The sequence below is a fragment of the Enhydra lutris genome, unplaced genomic scaffold, assembly GCF_002288905.1.
Source record: "Enhydra lutris kenyoni isolate GAN:26980312 unplaced genomic scaffold, ASM228890v2 scaffoldscaffold2, whole genome shotgun sequence".
NCBI classification, from domain to species: Eukaryota; Metazoa; Chordata; class Mammalia; order Carnivora; family Mustelidae; genus Enhydra; species Enhydra lutris.
The window spans coordinates 54,665,135-54,682,727 of NW_019154086.1; the positions used below are offsets into that span (position 1 = coordinate 54,665,135).

Below are 17,593 nucleotides of genomic sequence, written 5' to 3' on the forward strand. Positions count from 1 at the left end.
TTACTTCTGCTTCTTGCTTTCTTATTGATTTTAGGGAGTTCTTACTATAATCTGTCTTTTTTTTTTTTTTAAGATTTTATTTACTTATTTGAGAAAGAGAGAGCGCAAGCAAGAGCACACATGAGCAGGGGGAAGGGTAGAGGAAGCAGAATCCCCACTGAACGGGGAACCTGATGTGGGACTTGATTCCGGGGTCCTGGGGTCATGACCTGAGCTGAAGTTGTACACCCAACCAACTGAGCCACCCAGGCGCTCTATATTCTGCCTTTTAAGGCACTTCAGATTCCTTCTAGTTTGTGACTTGCCTTTTTACTTTGGGATATAAACATTTAAAATCTTAATATAGTTAATTTTACCAATGTTTTTGGCTTGTGCATTGTGTCTGTATATGTCTCGTTTAAGAAATCCTTTCCTGTTTTGAGATCATAAAGATATTTTATCCATAGTTTCTCTGTTAGTAGTGTTCTTCATATTTGCATTTTTAATCTATCTGGAGTTGTGGTGGATATTATAAAATGCACAGTATAAAGATTAGTATCCTTTAAAATACATTTTGAATATTTGGTATTTGGAACAGAAAGTGTACGTTGTGAAGTTTCCAACTTTAAAAACAACAATATTGCCAATACCTTAGTATCTATCTTAATGCCACAGAACTGTACAATTAAAAATGTTTAAAATGATACACTTTATGTTATGTATTTTACCACAATTGAATAAAAAAAATAGATATTTTAATTTGTAAAAGAAAAAAAATGGGAAGCCTATAGTGGTCAACTAGTCAACCAGTCTAGGTTGCTTGGATTTGGAGAGGCCAGTTTCCAGTGAGTATTGATTGTTCTGCCTTCATGGGTGGCTGGAGTATAAAATAAAAAAAAATACACATTAAGACTGCATGTTTAAATAACACTGATTGGAGACACACAGTTTTGTCAGGTGTAATCCTCGAGGTTCCAGTGCTTCTCACGTACTTCTCATTCCTCTGGCTTCGGTAGGCCATGAATGTTGTTTATATCTGAAAGTACTGTTCATTAAACCAAGGAATAAACTAGTGTGAAAACAAAGAAAGAAGCTTGTTTCAGTTTTGGTAAATTCTAAGTTTGGGAAAATGTGTGAAGATGAAATGAGATACCTAAATTTTTAGAGTGTTAATGGAAATAAAAGGGAATAATTCCATAAGTTTTATTCAGCAACTTTCAGTTCTTTTCCCCACCTGCCCTCAACCCATTTTCTGAAAAGCAAGTTGTGAGTCTGGTTGAAGTTCTCCTGATTCTGAAAGTAGAAGTAGGAGTAGGTTCCTTTTCTGTAAGCCAGAGAACAAAGGCTTAGCAGTGATGAGAAACACCACAGTTGGCTTTTTGTTGCCTTCCTCCCTTGACAGACTCAGTGAACAAAGAGGAGAGTCTAGAACATGGTGGTGAGAAGTGGTGAGTTTACTTCATTTCAAGGAGAACACAGCTCTTGGCCACGGAGAAGGCATGTGGTAAAAATATTCCAGAAGGCTTTATGTCCCCTGTAAATGCTGGTTGGCCTCATCAAATCAGGAGAAGGGCATGAGGCTGGCTCCACAGGGGGAATGGCAAGGACCAGAGTCCACGTCCTAGTACATGAGGCTGTCATGGCAGAGGGCACTAGCTGGAGAGAGTCTAAAGGTCATTACTGAGGCCAAGCAGGCAGCCACAGGCTAGTACATGCGTGCAAATAATCTAAGCATCATGTGGTTTTTGCATCACTGATTATCACAGCTGCTACATTACACAAGTCCGTGGGGACTGTGCTCACATCGAATACACATGAACAGCCCCTCTTGGATCACACACAATGGCAGTCATGCCAGTTGAATCATTATATTCAACCATAACCAGATACAAATCTCCACACCATTGCGGAACTCTATCATCTTCTGATACCTTAGGGCCTTCAAGACTTCACTTAGGGGGCAGTCCAATGACCAAGAAAGTCTTGTTACAAGATTATATTTTCTTGGGGAGTCAGACTCCACATATGGAATTATCCCCAGAAGTTCCACTGTTATCGTGTTGAGGAAAGACAGTAAACAAAACTAAGATATATTATAATGCATGTTAGATGGAGATCATGGCTAAGAAGAAAAATTAAGACGGGATGGGAAAGGAGAGTGCTCAGGTCTGTAGGAGCCAGGAACAGCTCCCTGGAGAGGTGGCATACTGATAAAGTGTGGTTTTCCCTGGTTAGAGGACAAGGACCTGCTCTTGGTTACCCCTTCAGAACTGAGTGTATTGGAAATGATTCTTATAACTTGGTTTTAGAAAGTAGGCTGGGGGCGCCTGGGTGGCTCAGTCGGTTAAGTGTCTGACTTTAGGTCAGGTAGTGATTCCACGGTCCTGGGATGGAGTCCCACATTGGGCTCCCTGCTTAGTGGGGAGCCTGCTTCTCCCTCCCCTCAACCATTCCCCCTGCCTATGCACTCTCTCTCTCTCCATCAAATAAATAAAATCCTAAAAAAAAAAGAAGAAGAAGAAAAAAGAAAATGGGCTGGTGAGAGGGAGCTAGGTGGCTATTTGGGGAAGAACATTGTAGTCAATGGGATCTGAGATGAGAGTGAGCCTGGAATGTTTGAGACTCAGACTTTAATTTTTACTTGGAGTACGATGGAAACTTCCTCTAAGTGCCTGCTCTATTCTTAACACTAGATGCTGTAGAGATCAGTCGTTAAAAAAAAAAAAAATCTGAAGAGTTCCTTTTCCAGCTGGGGCCCTTGACAGTGTGAGGAGGGGCACAGCAGAGGGTGGAAGCAGCTGGGGGAAAATGGAGTCTGCTTTACGCAGGATTTTCAAGTAGACGAAAAGACAGCATAGGATTGGGCATTTTAAGTGAGGAAAGGAGCAGGTGAAGAGTCATGGAGGAAAAGCCAACTGGTAACATAAAATCTTTTACCATCCTCTTACAAAAGCTGTTCTTTGGAAAGTAGTTGCTACCGGTATTGTTCATTTAATAACGGTGGAGGCCACTGAACACACTAAGACAGTACTGCCTTCTTTTAGAAATGGAAGAAACAGTCCATCAACTAATGATCAGCAAGTTTGGCCGTGTGATAGACCTAGAAGCCCTTCAGACACTTTCCGTGAACACAACGCTTGAAGAGCTAAAGATCAAAAAACTTCGAAAGGAGTTAATGAATGCAAAGGAAATGAAGATGTGGGAGGTACGGCCGAGAGGACAGGTGACCCACCTTGGCTGAACGTGGGTCAAGGCAAGAAATGCTATCAGTGGTCCTTGAGTAGCATCTGAGTAGCCAGAGACAAGTCTGTGGGCCCCCCTCGGCTCCCCCGTGATCTTAGGCCTGTCTCAGCATCCTGACCATTCACTTGGTTGAAGGGACTTGCCTGTCTTGGGGTGAAAGCTGCAGCATAGGTTTTGGGGTCCTGGGTACGTGGAAATATGACAAAATGGAATGGACGATGACCAAGATTCCATTTTGAGGTTTCCATTAGTGTAAAATAAATGCTCTGACAGTGTTAGAGATGGAACCGCTGTGCTTTGAGGATCCCAGTTGTAGTTCTCCCTATAGCTGTTACATGCCCTTTGGATCTGGAAATTAGAAAACATCTCTAAGTAATAGATTCTATAACCAGTTTGGACTATTTCGCTGGTAGGGTCTTAGAAGATGTTACTGCCTACATTGTTCCCTGAGCTAGGAGAGGAGGCAGTGCCCCAACTGTAGCTAGATTCAAAGATAGGAGCTTGTATAAGATTTTATAAGCCCCCAAGTCCTTATGACTTCTCCAGTTTCCCATCTTATCTCATCAGTAGACAGGGCAGGAAAAGAGGTTCCTAGTGTCATCTTGTCTCATCTTTGCTTATCCAAGATTTTCAGGGGAATTCTGGAGATAATATGTGCAATCTAAAATAATTTTTGGAGCAATAAAAAACAAAGGAAAGCCATTTAGGAGATGTATGGCCATGCAAGCTGGCTACTTGAGGATCTTGGGCCAAGACTGGGGAAAGAAAAATATATGAAAGTCTGCTGCTTAAATTAATAGTCTTCCTTTTAGTAATGAATAGTGCACTCAGTATGCATACTGATTTTATTCTTCAACAGTGAAGTGATACCTATGTCTATCTTTTTTACCTCCTTGTATCTTTGAGCATACCCACATTCTGCTTTTCTCTAATTGAGCCAGGGCCAATGCAGCTGGCTCTGGTTGCATTTTCATAGCAATTTCCGATTGTATTTTTTTCATATGCATATTTGCTGAATGGTTTTGATCAAATCTGAGCATGTATTTTTCTGTTTCCTCTCTTACTCACTTAACCCATTTTATATCCTCCCACCCTGGCAGGAAAAGATTGCTCAGGTGCGATGGGAGTTGATGATGAAGACAAAAGAACACACCAAAAAGCTTCATCAGATGAATGATTTATGTATTGAAAAGAAGAAACTTGATTCTCGGTTGAATACACTACAGAACCAGCAGGTATGTTTCTTTCCTTCAGACCCTTTATCAGAGTTGGGGAAGCTCTGTGAAAGTACTTATTCATAAGAATGTCAAGTGCTGGCATTTAAACAAACCTTGATGTTGGATCATTTCCAGTCTACCTCGGTCCCTGAGGACATGAAGTTGCTGGTACCTACTTAGAGGTGAGCCTGAGGGATTAGCTTTACTGTATGCCTTTTGAGTGCCATGAGTTTACATATGTACTAATCTATGGGGTTTGCCTTAGTCCCGGTGAGTTAAGATTATTAGGTACAAATGACACCAAAATAATCTCTAAATTTATAACAAATACCCATTTCCAATATGTGTTTATTTCATTTGATTTAAAGTGGTATCTTTAATTGTGGGATCTCATATTACTTTATTAAAACACTTGTTATTTTTATGGCTTTCAACTTGTTCTTATATAATGTTTATTGAGCCTGACATAATACTTAGTACATAGTATATGGTGGACAATGTATTTCATACAGGTTCACCTGATTCAAGGTTCACCTAGGTGAGTATCCTCTAGGAACCTCTAGGAACCTAATACATATGTGACATGTTATAAAACGTATGTCATAGTCTTACAATATTATCTGCAAAAATGCCCATTGTTTCCCTTGGTTTTCTTTAAGCATCCTGGAAATGGTATAAGCCAGGGGTTCTCAAAGTGTGATCCCCTGAAAAACAGCATCAGCATCTTCTGGAGAATTTATTAGAAATGCAAATTCTCGGGCCCCACCCACAGATCTACTGAATCAGCAGCTCTGGAAGAGGGGCCCTATACTCTAACAGGCCCTGTACTCTAACAGGCCTTCCAGAAGATTCTGAGGCATGCTAGAGTTCAAGAATCACCTAAGCACAGAAAGAATGAATAAGAGGAATTGGGAAGTTTATCATTGGAAATTCCATATGAAAGGATAGTAGAAATCTGAGTATCAAGGGCCCTTTATCCACTGAAGAATTTTTGAGTGATGAGTCAGGATAGTGTTCCAGGAGGTTAATGCCTAAACACGATTTTCATATAATAAGCAGTTATAAACACTTGTTGACTTTATGTGCTTTTTTTTTTTTTAAGATTTTATTTATTTATTTGACAGACAGATCACAAGTAGGCAGAGAAGCAGGCAGAGAGAGAGGAGGAAGCAGGCTCCCCACTGAGCAGAGAGCCCGATGCGGGGCTCTATCCCAGGACCCTGAGATCATGACCTGAGTCGAAGGCAGAGGCTTTAACCCACTGAGCCACCCAGGTGCCCCGACTTTATGTGTTTTGATAAGTCCAGATATATTGGAGAAAAGAGTCTGAAGAGTTTGAGTAGATCAGTTGAATGGGGAAGAAAATTAAGTGTATGTCTCTTTACATAGCAGATCCTTCCATGCTTATCTTTACATAGGTAATTTTTATGGTATTAAAGTAATATATTTTCATGTATAGTCTCTTTACATGGAATATTTCATACTACAACTCTCAAAACAGTACCTTCCAAAGCTCAGAGTAGTTAAGTAACTACCGCAGAGGTAATGCATGGTGCTGAGTTTTTAAACCAGGGTCTGTCCACCTCCAAAGCTGATTCCATTACTGTTATTCTTCCAGCAATCTAGGCATGAATTGGGATATAGGTGGCAAGAACAAAAAAGGATCAGACATTTCAAAGTAAGAATAGCCAAACTTTGGGTATGGTAAGGAAAACGAGGGCAAGTTACGGTGACTTCGAAGTGAGCATCTGGAGTGATGCCATGAGCTGAGGCCTGGGCTTAGCTACAAGTAGCCAAAAGCCCTGTGGAGAGGAGCTTAAACAAACAAAGGTCATTTTCCTCACTTAACAAGAGGTCTGGAGGTGATGACTGAGGGTTTTAGGCTTAGTGGGCCTGTGATGCCAGGGCCAATAGCTCTCTGATTGTCTCAGTGATTCTTTGAAGTTTCCTTCAAAGTCACATGACAACTGCCTGACCTCTAAGCACAGAATGGATACTACATAAGTGTCATCTTCTTCCCTTTAATGTGCTTTCAAAGCTTATTGAGCTTATACTTAAGTACCATGCTCTAGGATGGGTGCTACATAGGGTGGTGAGATCCATCTAGCTCTTAAAGGCACCGGATCTTGCAAGAAAGATCTCACAGAGGCAGTTAGGTTGAACCATATGAAATGGCCACTTTTTCAACCTAAAAAAGGAGTCTCAGATATAAATTTTAATGGTTCAATGTTCTGAAAGAACACAGAACAGGAAATCCTAATCTAGTCCATGGACAAAGGCCTTAAAAATAATTTCTGGAGGCGCCTGGGTGGCTCAGTTGTTAAGCATCTGCCTTCAACTCAGGTCATGGTCCGAGGCTCCTGGGATTGCATCCCACATGGGGCTCCCTGGTCAGCAGGAAGCCTGCTTCTCCCTCTCCCACTCCCCCTGCTTGTGTTCTCTCTCTCACTGTCGCTGTCAAATAAATAAATAAAATTAAAAAAAACAACAACAACAACCTAATGTCTGAAGCATAGCAGGAGTTGACTGGACAAGGGAAGGAATCAGATGAGGAAATAGAGATTTCCTTTTTGGGAAACGAAATATGGGCTGTATAGAGAAAGGGGGGTGGGTACCCCGTCCTTTATGGTTTCAGTGCTGAGCTCTCTCCAGTAGGAATGACAGATTGCTCACTTAATGGGATTTTCATTTTAAGAGTTACTCATTAGGCCAGGGGGGCACATTTCTAATGGTGGGATTTCAGTGGAAGAATTGAAGGCCCCTTAAAATAAGGAGTAATGGGTATTTAAACTGACAGATTAGCACTAACAAAAAAATGGGGAATTTTTCACATTCCATGTGATGCTTAAAGCAGGGAGGTATTTTCTTTCAACAGGGCAATGCCTTCCAGGGCCCTCGGAAAGCAGACATTGTGGCAAGACAGAAGGTCACCGAATTGATCCAACTGCAGGCAGAAAGGATTTCCGCCTTAAAGGAAGAGATTGCTCTCTTGCGTAAGAAAGGTGGTCTTATCCTCCCACCCATTCAGCCTCCGCAAGAGGAGATGAAGCCCATGGGCCTTTAAGTTTGCTTTTTTCTTCAAATCCATCCAAGATTTCAGACATATGACTTGCCAGAAGTCTGTTTCCTTGCTGGCTGCAACAGTCCTATTATTTTAAAGTGAATTTGTTTAAAAGCCTAAGACCAGATCTAGTCATATAGTATTAATGACTCTTCTCTAATGTGGTTATCTTAGAATGGACTCTAGCCCCCAACATCTATTTCCCTTTGAACTGAACCATTTTAGATCTGTTTGGAACCCAATGGACTGAATATGGAGCCTCAGAAGGCTGTATGTATCGCAAAACTTCAAGAAAGCACCTGCAATATATCTTGTAGGAAATTTGTCTCTTGCTTATCTGAATTTTTAGCCGTCGGCAGGAAAAACTAGCAAGCTGTGAGAAAACTTGCTTCTTTCATTCCTTGGAAAATAAACTGATATTCAGTGTTTTCTGAGAGAACAAAAAACAAAAGCACGAGCTATTCTGCCAGCAGTATCTTCGAATGAGATGCAAATCAGAATTCTGACATTGTGGACTTCACAGAGCAGTTATTTGAGGGCTCAGGCTGCAGGAAATGCAGACAGAGTGGTTAGCTTGGGACTGGCAGAAAGCAGACTACCCAGCTTCCTGCTCAGCCCTGGCTGTGCAAAGTCCTCAGCTCTGAATGGAGCACAGGAGTGTGTTTTGCAAAATGGTCAACAAGGCGGCTTTTCTCTGAAGGTGTTTGCAGCTCTACCGGTGTTCTAAGTATTCCCACAGTTTTTCATGTCCTCTGCATTTGCTTTTGGGTTCTATTGGAGTCACTTGCTGTTTTTGATGTAGATCCCTAAGTCTTGATAGGTTATATCACTCTGAGAGACTGTCTCTAACCATCACTTTTGATTGTGTGTAACATTTTAAACTAACTTGATTGTCCTTTTTGTTTGGAGGTAAGCAGTGATGGGAAGTCATGGCTGATGGCTGTCCCATTTGGGAATGATCTCCCTGCTATTTGGATCCCTGTTAGTAACAGAGCTCAGCACGTTAGGTTCAGAGCTCTATGGGTCCATATATATGAATGAACTTCTCCACTGAGCTGTCCCAGAGTAGAAGTCCGTCATGGAGAAGGAAAGGTGAGGCAATGTTACATCAACGTAGAACATGACCCAGCAGCATCGCCTTCCTAACCTGTGACTAGCCTGCTGATCCGTCTCTCCACAGGAGATAGGACTTGCTTCCTTTCAAAGATGTTTTCCTGTTCCTATTTAAGAGAACTGAATAATTTGTGCCCATTAGTTTAAATACTCTGGTGAAGTAGCTTCTCTACTGGAGACACCCGCTATCACTTTCTTGTAAGCCCTAAACTATGTGTGCCCTTCAAGCTTTTTTTTTTTTTTAATATTTTATTTATTTGACAGAGAGAGAGATCACAAGTAGACAGAGGCAGACAGAGAGGAAGGGAAGCAGGCTGCCCACTGAGCAGAGAACCCGATGTGGGGCTCGATCCCGGGATGCTGGGATCGTGACCTGAGCCAAAAGCAGAGGCTTTAACCTACTGAGCCACCAAGGTGCCCCCCCTTCAAGCTTTTTGTGCTAGTCGTAGCTCTGATAGTTTTACTTATTTATTACTACACGAAGGTCCCCCAAACATTGCTTAACACAACAGGCACTTATCTCACCCAGGTTCCTGAGAGCAGCCTGCTTTGGGCTCAGTGTCTCTCACAACGTTATGGTCGAGCTGGGAGTTGGGGCCACAGACCTATGAGGCTTGGCTGGAGCTGGAAGGGCAACTTCCAGATGCACTCACTTAGCTTTTGGCAGGAGGCTTCCGTTCCTCGCTGGCTGCCTATCACAATGAGCAACTGCCAGGAGAAAGGGGTTGGTCTCCGGGGAGACACCATTCCCTAGATGGTGGTGAGAGCCAGGGGAAGTTACGTAATCTTCCTGGGCCTCATTTTATTATCTGACAAATGAAGGATTTGGATAAGCTCTTTTTCCCATTCTGAAATTCTGTGATTCTAACTGTATAGCAGGAATGACTTTAGAGTCTATGGAAGAGCCATGGCAAAGATACCCTGAGTTTTTCAACTCTGTAACCAATCAGGATTTTTTTTTCTCCCCAAATTGAACTAGACTAAATCACCACTTACATCCACAATAAATAGGCCTTCATCCTCTAGGTTTGATAATATAGTTAATACTCAGTTTTTTATTTTGAATTAGACAAGACCTAGAGCTAGCTTTAGTTTCATTTCTACTTGATTCCAGACTTAGTCTTAATCTGTGCTTAAGTATAGTCTCAGAGTCTTTGGGAAGTTCAGCTTTAGACAGAAGGAGACCACTAGGGCTTGGCTTTGGCAGGGGATAACTTTGCATTCACCCCTGCTTCCCTGATCAGACTATTCTCTGCCTCTGGCTGTGTCTCAGAGAAAGCCGCCTTATTTCTGAGTGAGGCCAATATCCATCCACAACGTGTTACCTCTGGGTCAACTGCGAATGTAACGTGGCTATTTTGAACCCTTTTCCACAGTATCCTCCAAACCCAACACTAGAAGAAAAAGCAGCTGCTGAGTGAAGCCCCTGTGTCACAGATGCTCACTGTTGCCAAGTCCGGCTGTCCTGTGCTGGAGGACTGCTGCCTAGAGAGGGCTCTGGGCCTGAGCTGGGCTCTCCACCCTCTGGAGCGCCTGCCCACTAGGTCTTACTCTTCCCTTGGTACATTATAAAGCCCTTGCCAGCTGAATCAGTCTTTTAAAAAGGACTATAATAATTACTCGGAATCTAAAAAAATAGAAAATACAATGAAATTGAGTATCTAAGCTGCTTAATTTTCTAGGCTAAAATTTAGAGGCCTGATAACTTTGGTCTTTTCCCGCAATTGACTAAGGTAAATATGCATATTTATCTCATTTAGTGTGCCTTAGGAGTGATTTTTTCTTTCCTAGTTTTTTTTTTTCCTTGAGAGCAAAAACCACTCAATATTGTTATGGTTCCAGTGCTGTGCAGAAAGCAATTTTACATATCATTTCCTTAAAAGTTCACCAAAATTGACTTTGACAACTGCATAGGGTCATCAAGGAGCAAAAAATCTAATAAAATTTAAAGCCAGTGGGCTAGGAGGTGAGTTACAGCCCAGCTCTGAGAGGCCCTGGATTAGCTGAGTGAAGACAGAGTATTGGCCCGGTCCTACTCTTGGAAGTGACTTTCAGGCCCACAGTGCAGGGTCGTGGCTCAAGTCACAGCTTATTTCTTCTATCATTTCCATGTTCCTTGAAGTCCTTCATTTTATTTCTTAAGATATTTTTTAAATACAACTTTTCTGAAGATCATGTCACATCTTGCTGAGAACGCTTTTTCTAGTTTAGCTGTTGGACAGAAAAAACATGCGACAAAGGTAAGCCCAGGCCCGGTGTCCCTTCCGGCCAGTAGAGGGTGCACTTGTCTGAGAGGCTGGTTTCTCCCCGGTGTGACTAGGGTGGGCAAGTCTGGCCCCAGGACTCCTACCTAGATGGACAGCCTCAGGCTGCCCTTCATCTGTCACTCACCTTTGCTGAAGCCCAGCGCACAGATTTCCCTCCTGAGAATGGCTGAGCATTAGGGCTTTCTGTGCAAGGCTTTATCCTCCAGCTAGTGCCAGTTGCATGCATAAAGGTTGATCCTGTGGCTGTATGGTCGTAAGTAAGTGTTGATTTTAAACAACTACTGATTCAACTCCTCTGGCAATGTTGGTCTATCTTTGGAAAGAAGGAAAGTGAGTTTTATCAGGCACCACACGTGCAGCCTAGCACTTAACTAAATGGCATTCTGGAGAAAATACTCCATCATCCACACCTATCTGTGTGACCAAAGCTTTGCCTCGAGTCCATTCAGTTAGAGAACTGCAAATCTGCTGCTTTAACTGCTTCACACTGTCTCCCTCTTGGACTAAACAGTTACTAACACAATACTTAAAAAGACAAAGAATTAGACATCTGCTACCTTTCCCAGCTCTCAAACTCTTGCCAGAGCTGAGATGTCACAAGTGGAGATTTTCTTCAAATACTCGAACTGAATCCTAACATCTAAAGAGGATGCTGACTCATCCGTGACTATGTTGAAGGTTACAGGGAAGATTAAACATTTATTTAGAAGTTAGTTACAGTGTTTGTTTTTACAGAGATAGGTTGCCACAGATTATTGATTCTGGAAGGCTTGTTAATGCTTATAGAACAATACACATCTTAGTCTGTGCTCATCAGCATCTTCTGAAAAGGTCTCCTGCAGTACTCGGTCCAGCCATCTTCACGAGCATCTCCAGCCTGTGACACTGGGGCCCTTGCTTTTCCCTCATCGTTGTTGCAGACAGTGTGCCTAAGACTTCCTCTCAGCAGCTTCTCTGGGGGCCTCATGTGGCCTCCTGGGCAGCGGCAGAGGTGTCCGGTGAAGGGCTGCCTCCTTAGTCTGTGTTACTCTTGCCAGGTGGAATCCTGTTATCAGGCATCTTTGATTTCCCCCTCACACCTCAATGGGTAGGATTCTCTGTGTCTCTCCAGAATTATAAAAACACATATACATTTATTTACAAGTGCATAAATATATAAATATGGCTATTATAGAAAAATAAATACCAATTTTTTTCTCTTTTTAAAAACAATAGTCTTTCTGGGATATTGGTTTCTGCCTAAATTGTAGGAGGTGGTGTTTCAAAAGCTACATGCACCGGTGGGCTGGGGGAGAGCCGCATCCCAAGTTCCTGCCCGATGTAGGCCCCAGCGGGGTGCTGGGAACACCAGTCTCCTCCACCCACTTGGCAGGAGTTAGGACTGTCCACCTCTTCAACTGGTACAAGGCCCAAGCAGCATGGGGGCCCTGAAGGGAGAGAGAAATGGGAAACATGAAAATCCATATAGCACTAAGCCTATACCCTGGGGCAAATGAAGTCAGCTGAGCCCATGAAATGTGGAAGAAAGCCCTGTTCTTCCCAGATATAAGCTGCTAGTCTACCCCTCTGGTACGACTTCTCTGGGCATAACCATCCCAGCCCAGACAGAGTTCAGTTTTGATGATGCTCTGGTCTGGCTCTAGGAGGTCTCTGTCTTAGAATTTTATCTCCCAGAGACAGAGTCTAGGATCTGCATGCGAATGGACAATTCATGCCATGGAGTCTAAGAACATTAGCCAATTGTCTGAAACAGCCTGTGCCCCAACTGAGCGCCCGCTGATTTCCAAGAGCCGGGCACGAAAGAGGACTATGGGGTGGGCAGCTGAGGCCCCTGGAGCAAAGACTCTGTGGGAGCAGAGTTAGGATGATGATGTGAGACTCGGCTGCTTAATGACTGATATCATCCCATCCCTTAATTAAGAGACAAGACCCAACAAAGCAAGGTATTTGGGATGATTAGACAATGCCTCTTGGTGTGATGAGAAGTGGCTGGAATTTGTGAATGGTTTTAAAATGCCAAGACCAAAAGGGCTTCTTTCTCTGAAATGGGGATTTGTCCTCTTCTTAGCCTTTGAGGACACAGCTTGCCCTGTAGAGCCGGCCTCACCTGGTTCACTGCAACAGGCTCACTCCCTGTCCCTCCCCTAGAAGAGCTGTTGGATGGCTCTTAACACCACCTTTGAGGACTGTTCTCTAGGCCAATGCGGGGTTGTGGACACCTAGCTCATGTCATCCCCAGCCTGTGCAATTTCCCACCCTGCCCCTCGCACCAACCTCGGTGAAAAAGAGGGTCCCAGGCTGCTTCCAGCCCGGGACCCTGGGGTATGTTCCTCACGCCTGACTGGCCTGTGGCGGTGGGCTGCTCCTGGAGACGGCGGCAGTCTTGGTGGGGCTGGAGCAGCTGGTGAGTTGAGTCATCAGGCAGCGTATATAAGAAAGAGCCCTCGTCTGGGCTAGACTGGGGACCCCTGCAGGCATGAGACCAGATGGAGAAGTGAGGTGGAGGCAGAGTGTGCCTGTATGCCCACCGCCCTGGCTGCTTCCATGTCTGAGGGCATCAGAGCTGGTCCGGGCTCAGACGGGGCAGGGACAGCTCCCCTTTGAACATTGAGAGTTGTCATACCACCACTTCTATGGGTAATTCTAGTCTATTTCCATTTTATTCCATGTAAATGCTGAGTGCATGAAAGGATATGCAATCAGGTGTCTAGGGGCCTGTGGACAGAGCCAGTTGTATGTGGCTGCTGTGGCCGGCCAAGTGAGGGAAGGACTTCTGACAGGCCAACCCATGCCCCAAAGCAGGAAGGGCATTATAACTGCAAACACAACACCTCCTCAGGAGACGAGTCTGGTGGAGCAGGCTGTCAGACATGCCCCCCTCCCTGACTCTCCTTAGTGACTGAGATTGGGTCTGAGGAGCTAACGAGAAAGCAAGTTCTGGAGCAGAAGCTGCGGATGGGAGAGGCCCGGTTACCTGGGACTTTGGTGACTGGGGGGGTCATATCCAGTGCCAAGAATGGTCGGCTTCAGCAGGCCGCTGGTGTCATCTTGCTGCTCAAAGGAAAGAGTAACGAAAAGGTCACAGCAGAGTCCATGTAACTTTCCTGTTTGGTGTTCAGCAGAATGAGCTGTTCCTGACTAAAAAGGGCCAGACCCAGTAGCCCAGGATGAGAGGCAAGAAGGGAAAAAGCCCCAGGAGGCAGCCCGACTACCCCGTGCTGGCCCGCATCCATGTGCTCACATTCCCAGGGTAACGTTACCTGCTGAGGCACCCCCGGGCAGTGCTGTTGACGTTTCACCCCTGGGTAGCCCGTGGCAGCTGCAGGGCAGCCCCTGTTCACATGGATCCCACTGGCACAGGCCCGTCTACTGGGACCACTGAGACAGGGCTGCCCATTGGCCTGGTGGCCTGGGAGTCCTCCCAGTGGTACCATGGTGTACTGGCAGGAGGAGGACAGAAAGGCACTTCGAGGAAAACCCAGGTCTGTGGTATGTTCTGCAAGGACAGAAGGACAGAGGTATCCTTAGGCCAAGGAGGCCCAGGGCAGCTTCAATACCATAGAAATCTCAGAAAACTTCTGACTACACAGGTACGCAGGGATCTGACACTTCCCCAAGGATGAGACTGTCCTTGCTCAGAATATTCCTGCAGTCACCCACTTCTAACATCTGGACTCTTCTACAGTGGGGAGAAGGGTGAGGAGATACAGTGGCACAGGTCTGGGGGAAAGAAGTTGTGAGCCAGCAGAAGAAGCAATGTTTAAATGAGACAAGTTGCCCAGAAGTGTTGCCATTTGAAGCAGAAATAGGTGGTAAGAGGCTAAGAGGGGGAGCTCAAGGCATCCGCAAACCCAGAGAATCAGTTGGTTGGGGGGGTTTCACATTCAAAATGAACTTGTGGTCAGAGCGGCAGCTTCAGACATGAAAAAGAGTTGAAACCAAATAAGTACTGAGTTCCAGAGACAGAGAGGACAGGCCATTTCCACTGCATACTTTTTATCTGCCAAGGTCATGTACTGGGAGGAAAGGGCCCAGGCTTGGCATATTTTTCTCTCTCTGAGCCCTGTGGGGCACCAGGAGCTCACGCTCTTCTGAATGTGAAGGGAGCCTCCTCCCCTCCCAAGGCTCCTTCCCTGAGGTGCTGGGGGCGGGGGATGGGGGGGTGGTTACTCACTCACTTTGCTTAGACCAGGCCCTCCACAAACAGAAGGGGATGAAGGCGACAATGATGAGGACGATGGAGCCCAGGACGACCCCAACAATCAGGTAGGGCAGGTCGCTGGAGCGCGCCACCATGGCCCCAGTGCCCATGGGCCGCTCTGCAGTTTCAGGGGGTGGCAGCTGAGGTGGGGCCAGAGTTGGGGGTGGGAGCCGACCCGGCTGACCAGAAGACTTCCGAGCTGTAGTTGTGGACAAAACTCACTTCACCATCGTTTGACATTTCCCTCACAACAAAAAACAGCACCAACAATAAACCTGATTCCATGGGAGTAGGAAATGGGGCCAAACTCACAAGGCCGTGCTTCAAAACTCTGTATTAGATGAGTGTGGTGTCCAAGCTCAGCATGAAACTGGCCTCAGTTCCCTCTGATGGGAGATTTGGTATTGCTGAAGGGAATGCGGCCTTCTATTTCAATATACAACCTGAGCTATTTGTGGGCCAAGCACTGGTGTCAGACTGGGTCTTCTGGGCAGAAGAGGTGTAGGATTTTTCTCAAGAGAAGAGCCAGTGAGCTTCGGGAAGAAAATCTTGGGAATGGCAGAATTTACCCATGGATTTGCTATTCCTGGGCAGATAAGGGATGCAAAATCCTGGGTCTGAGCCTGGCCGCACAGCAGGGAGATGGAGGCAGGGGGACTCTCTAGGACGGACAGTAACTGGGAAACACCAAGTCTCTGACAAGATGGCAACTTGTCCTCTGGTTCATGTGGCAGCAGGCTGGGTTTGACTCGTGAACTCCCCCTCACAGTGTCCTCCTCTTGACTCTGACAGCACACCTGGTGATTTCTACTACCTCTCTGAGGGCTGTTGCTTGTGTTTTTCTGTTTTCTCCTCAGAACTGGAAGCCCTCCTTGTCCCTCTCAGGCCACACTCTCTATACTCTCTCCTGTGTCCTGATGGCTGCCAAGTCCCTGTGCCCGGGGCCCTCCCCAACCAGGGGATCTGCTTCTCTCTCATAGGCTCAGAATAACCAGCCCCAGGAAGTCTCCGAGTGGCTTCCCCTTGTCCCTTCTTTCTCCCGGGCTCTGCTTCTCTTCTGGCTTCCCCATTTCAATAAACGGCAACGTCATCCACGCACACTGTGCTAGACACCTCATGGTTCACTTTGAACTCCCCTTAGTCTTCCCTGGCCCCAAAGTGCTAGTGGTCCCTGGTCCTACCCACACGACCTCAGGACAGACTCTAACTCAATCCTCTCTTTGCCTGTACTTCACAGCTGCTGCACTCTCCCCCACAGCAGTCCACTCCTGCAGGGATGCCCATTAGCGCTCTCGACCTTCCAGCCACAGAGTCCTCGATGATCCAATGCCCCGGATCACCGGGGCCCTTCCCTGAGCACTCCCTCTCTCGTCGTCCTTCTAGATGCCATGCCCTCCCATCACCTGGCAGTATGCAGGCTGGCCCTGCCCCTCAGACTAGTCCCGCTCTGTCCAGCCTGAGGATTCAAGCCTTCCAGCCCAGTGTGAAGCCTCTGCTCTTTGCCCCGGGCACTCCCTTTGTCACTTGCTGCAGGACTTCTGGCTGCACAGTATCTGCCCTCCCTTCACCACACAGGCTGGAAGCCAGCAGGGAGTGCACACAGGAGGCACTGGGCCATTGTTGAATAGGGGAAGGAAAGCAGTGCAAAGCTAGAGAGACAATGTCGCCAATGTCGGGAAAATGGATTCTTGTCTCCATTCCTACTCCTTTGTGATCCTCTTCTGATTCTGTTCTTTGCAATATCCCTGCATTATACATTTTCTGTATTTGCAAAATTGAGACGGTGGTATCTCTCCACTTGACCAATGTGCAAATATTAACAAGTTATTATGTGGAGATGTTTAACATGTTTCAGTGCAGAGAAAGAATCCAGTCCTGTAGTTAGATGAACTTGGCCCAAGGTGAGCTCCACCCCTAACTGGCTAAGTGAACTTGCTCAGTTTCTTTCCTACCTAATGGCGTTGTAGTTAAATTTGGTAAACCAACAAAGTAAGTACCAAATGTTATAGAACTATAGTGTTTATAGAAAGTTCTGACCTTAAGGGTGGGTATTGAGCTCCTCTTGTATGAGTTAATTCCCCAGTTGAAGCCATCAGGATGGCAACCCTATTCATACTTGAGGCCCAGGCAAATGAACAGAAGGGTTAAAAGTGATAACATTTAGGAGTACTTAGAAAATAAGGAGTCTTCATGAGGAAGAGCTACCAGCCTGCCACATGCAACAGAGAGTTGGTCCTAGCTGGCTAGAAATAGCAAGAGGGGAGCAGAGAGCCTAAAGAGAATCACCTTTGGTTTCACAGATCATCACGTTGCTGAACTCACTCTCCCCACCCTCATTGAAGCACTGCATCTTAATGTCGTAGGAGGTCTCTGGCTGCAGGTGGCTGATGGAGTGCCAGTATCGATCCCCTGGAAAAGACAGCCAGAAAGTCGCACGTAGTGCTGTGTATCTGGTCCGCCTGGAACCAGTCACAATCAGACTCAGACAGGGGATGCGTCTGGGCTGGTGCTG

At 45.5% G+C, this 17,593-nt stretch overlaps 2 protein-coding genes across 5 annotated transcripts in view; one reads left to right on the plus strand and one right to left on the minus strand.

Moving 5' to 3' along the window:
* The window catches only part of LOC111146342 (cilia and flagella associated protein 44), a 155,095-nt gene extending 147,280 nt beyond the window's left edge, over positions 1-7,815 (plus strand). The window contains exons 32-34 of the mRNA XM_022501862.1: positions 3,024-3,184; positions 4,323-4,457; positions 7,315-7,815. Of these exons, the coding sequence (XP_022357570.1) occupies positions 3,024-3,184; positions 4,323-4,457; positions 7,315-7,503 (485 nt within the window). The 3' untranslated portion in view covers positions 7,504-7,815. The remainder of the gene's footprint in view (positions 1-3,023; positions 3,185-4,322; positions 4,458-7,314) is intronic.
* Positions 7,816-11,609: 3,794 nt separating this feature from the next.
* LOC111148615 (BOC cell adhesion associated, oncogene regulated) overlaps positions 11,610-17,593 on the minus strand; it is a 70,040-nt gene continuing 64,056 nt past the window's right edge. For all 4 annotated transcript variants that reach the window (XM_022505360.1, XM_022505341.1, XM_022505369.1 and 1 more), the window contains 6 exons: positions 17,368-17,490; positions 15,059-15,280; positions 14,141-14,376; positions 13,855-13,931; positions 13,155-13,348; positions 11,610-12,307 (listed from right to left, as the gene is read on the minus strand). In XM_022505360.1, the coding sequence (XP_022361068.1) occupies positions 12,120-12,307; positions 13,155-13,348; positions 13,855-13,931; positions 14,141-14,376; positions 15,059-15,280; positions 17,368-17,490 (1,040 nt within the window). In that variant the 3' untranslated portion in view covers positions 11,610-12,119. The remainder of the gene's footprint in view (positions 12,308-13,154; positions 13,349-13,854; positions 13,932-14,140; positions 14,377-15,058; positions 15,281-17,367; positions 17,491-17,593) is intronic.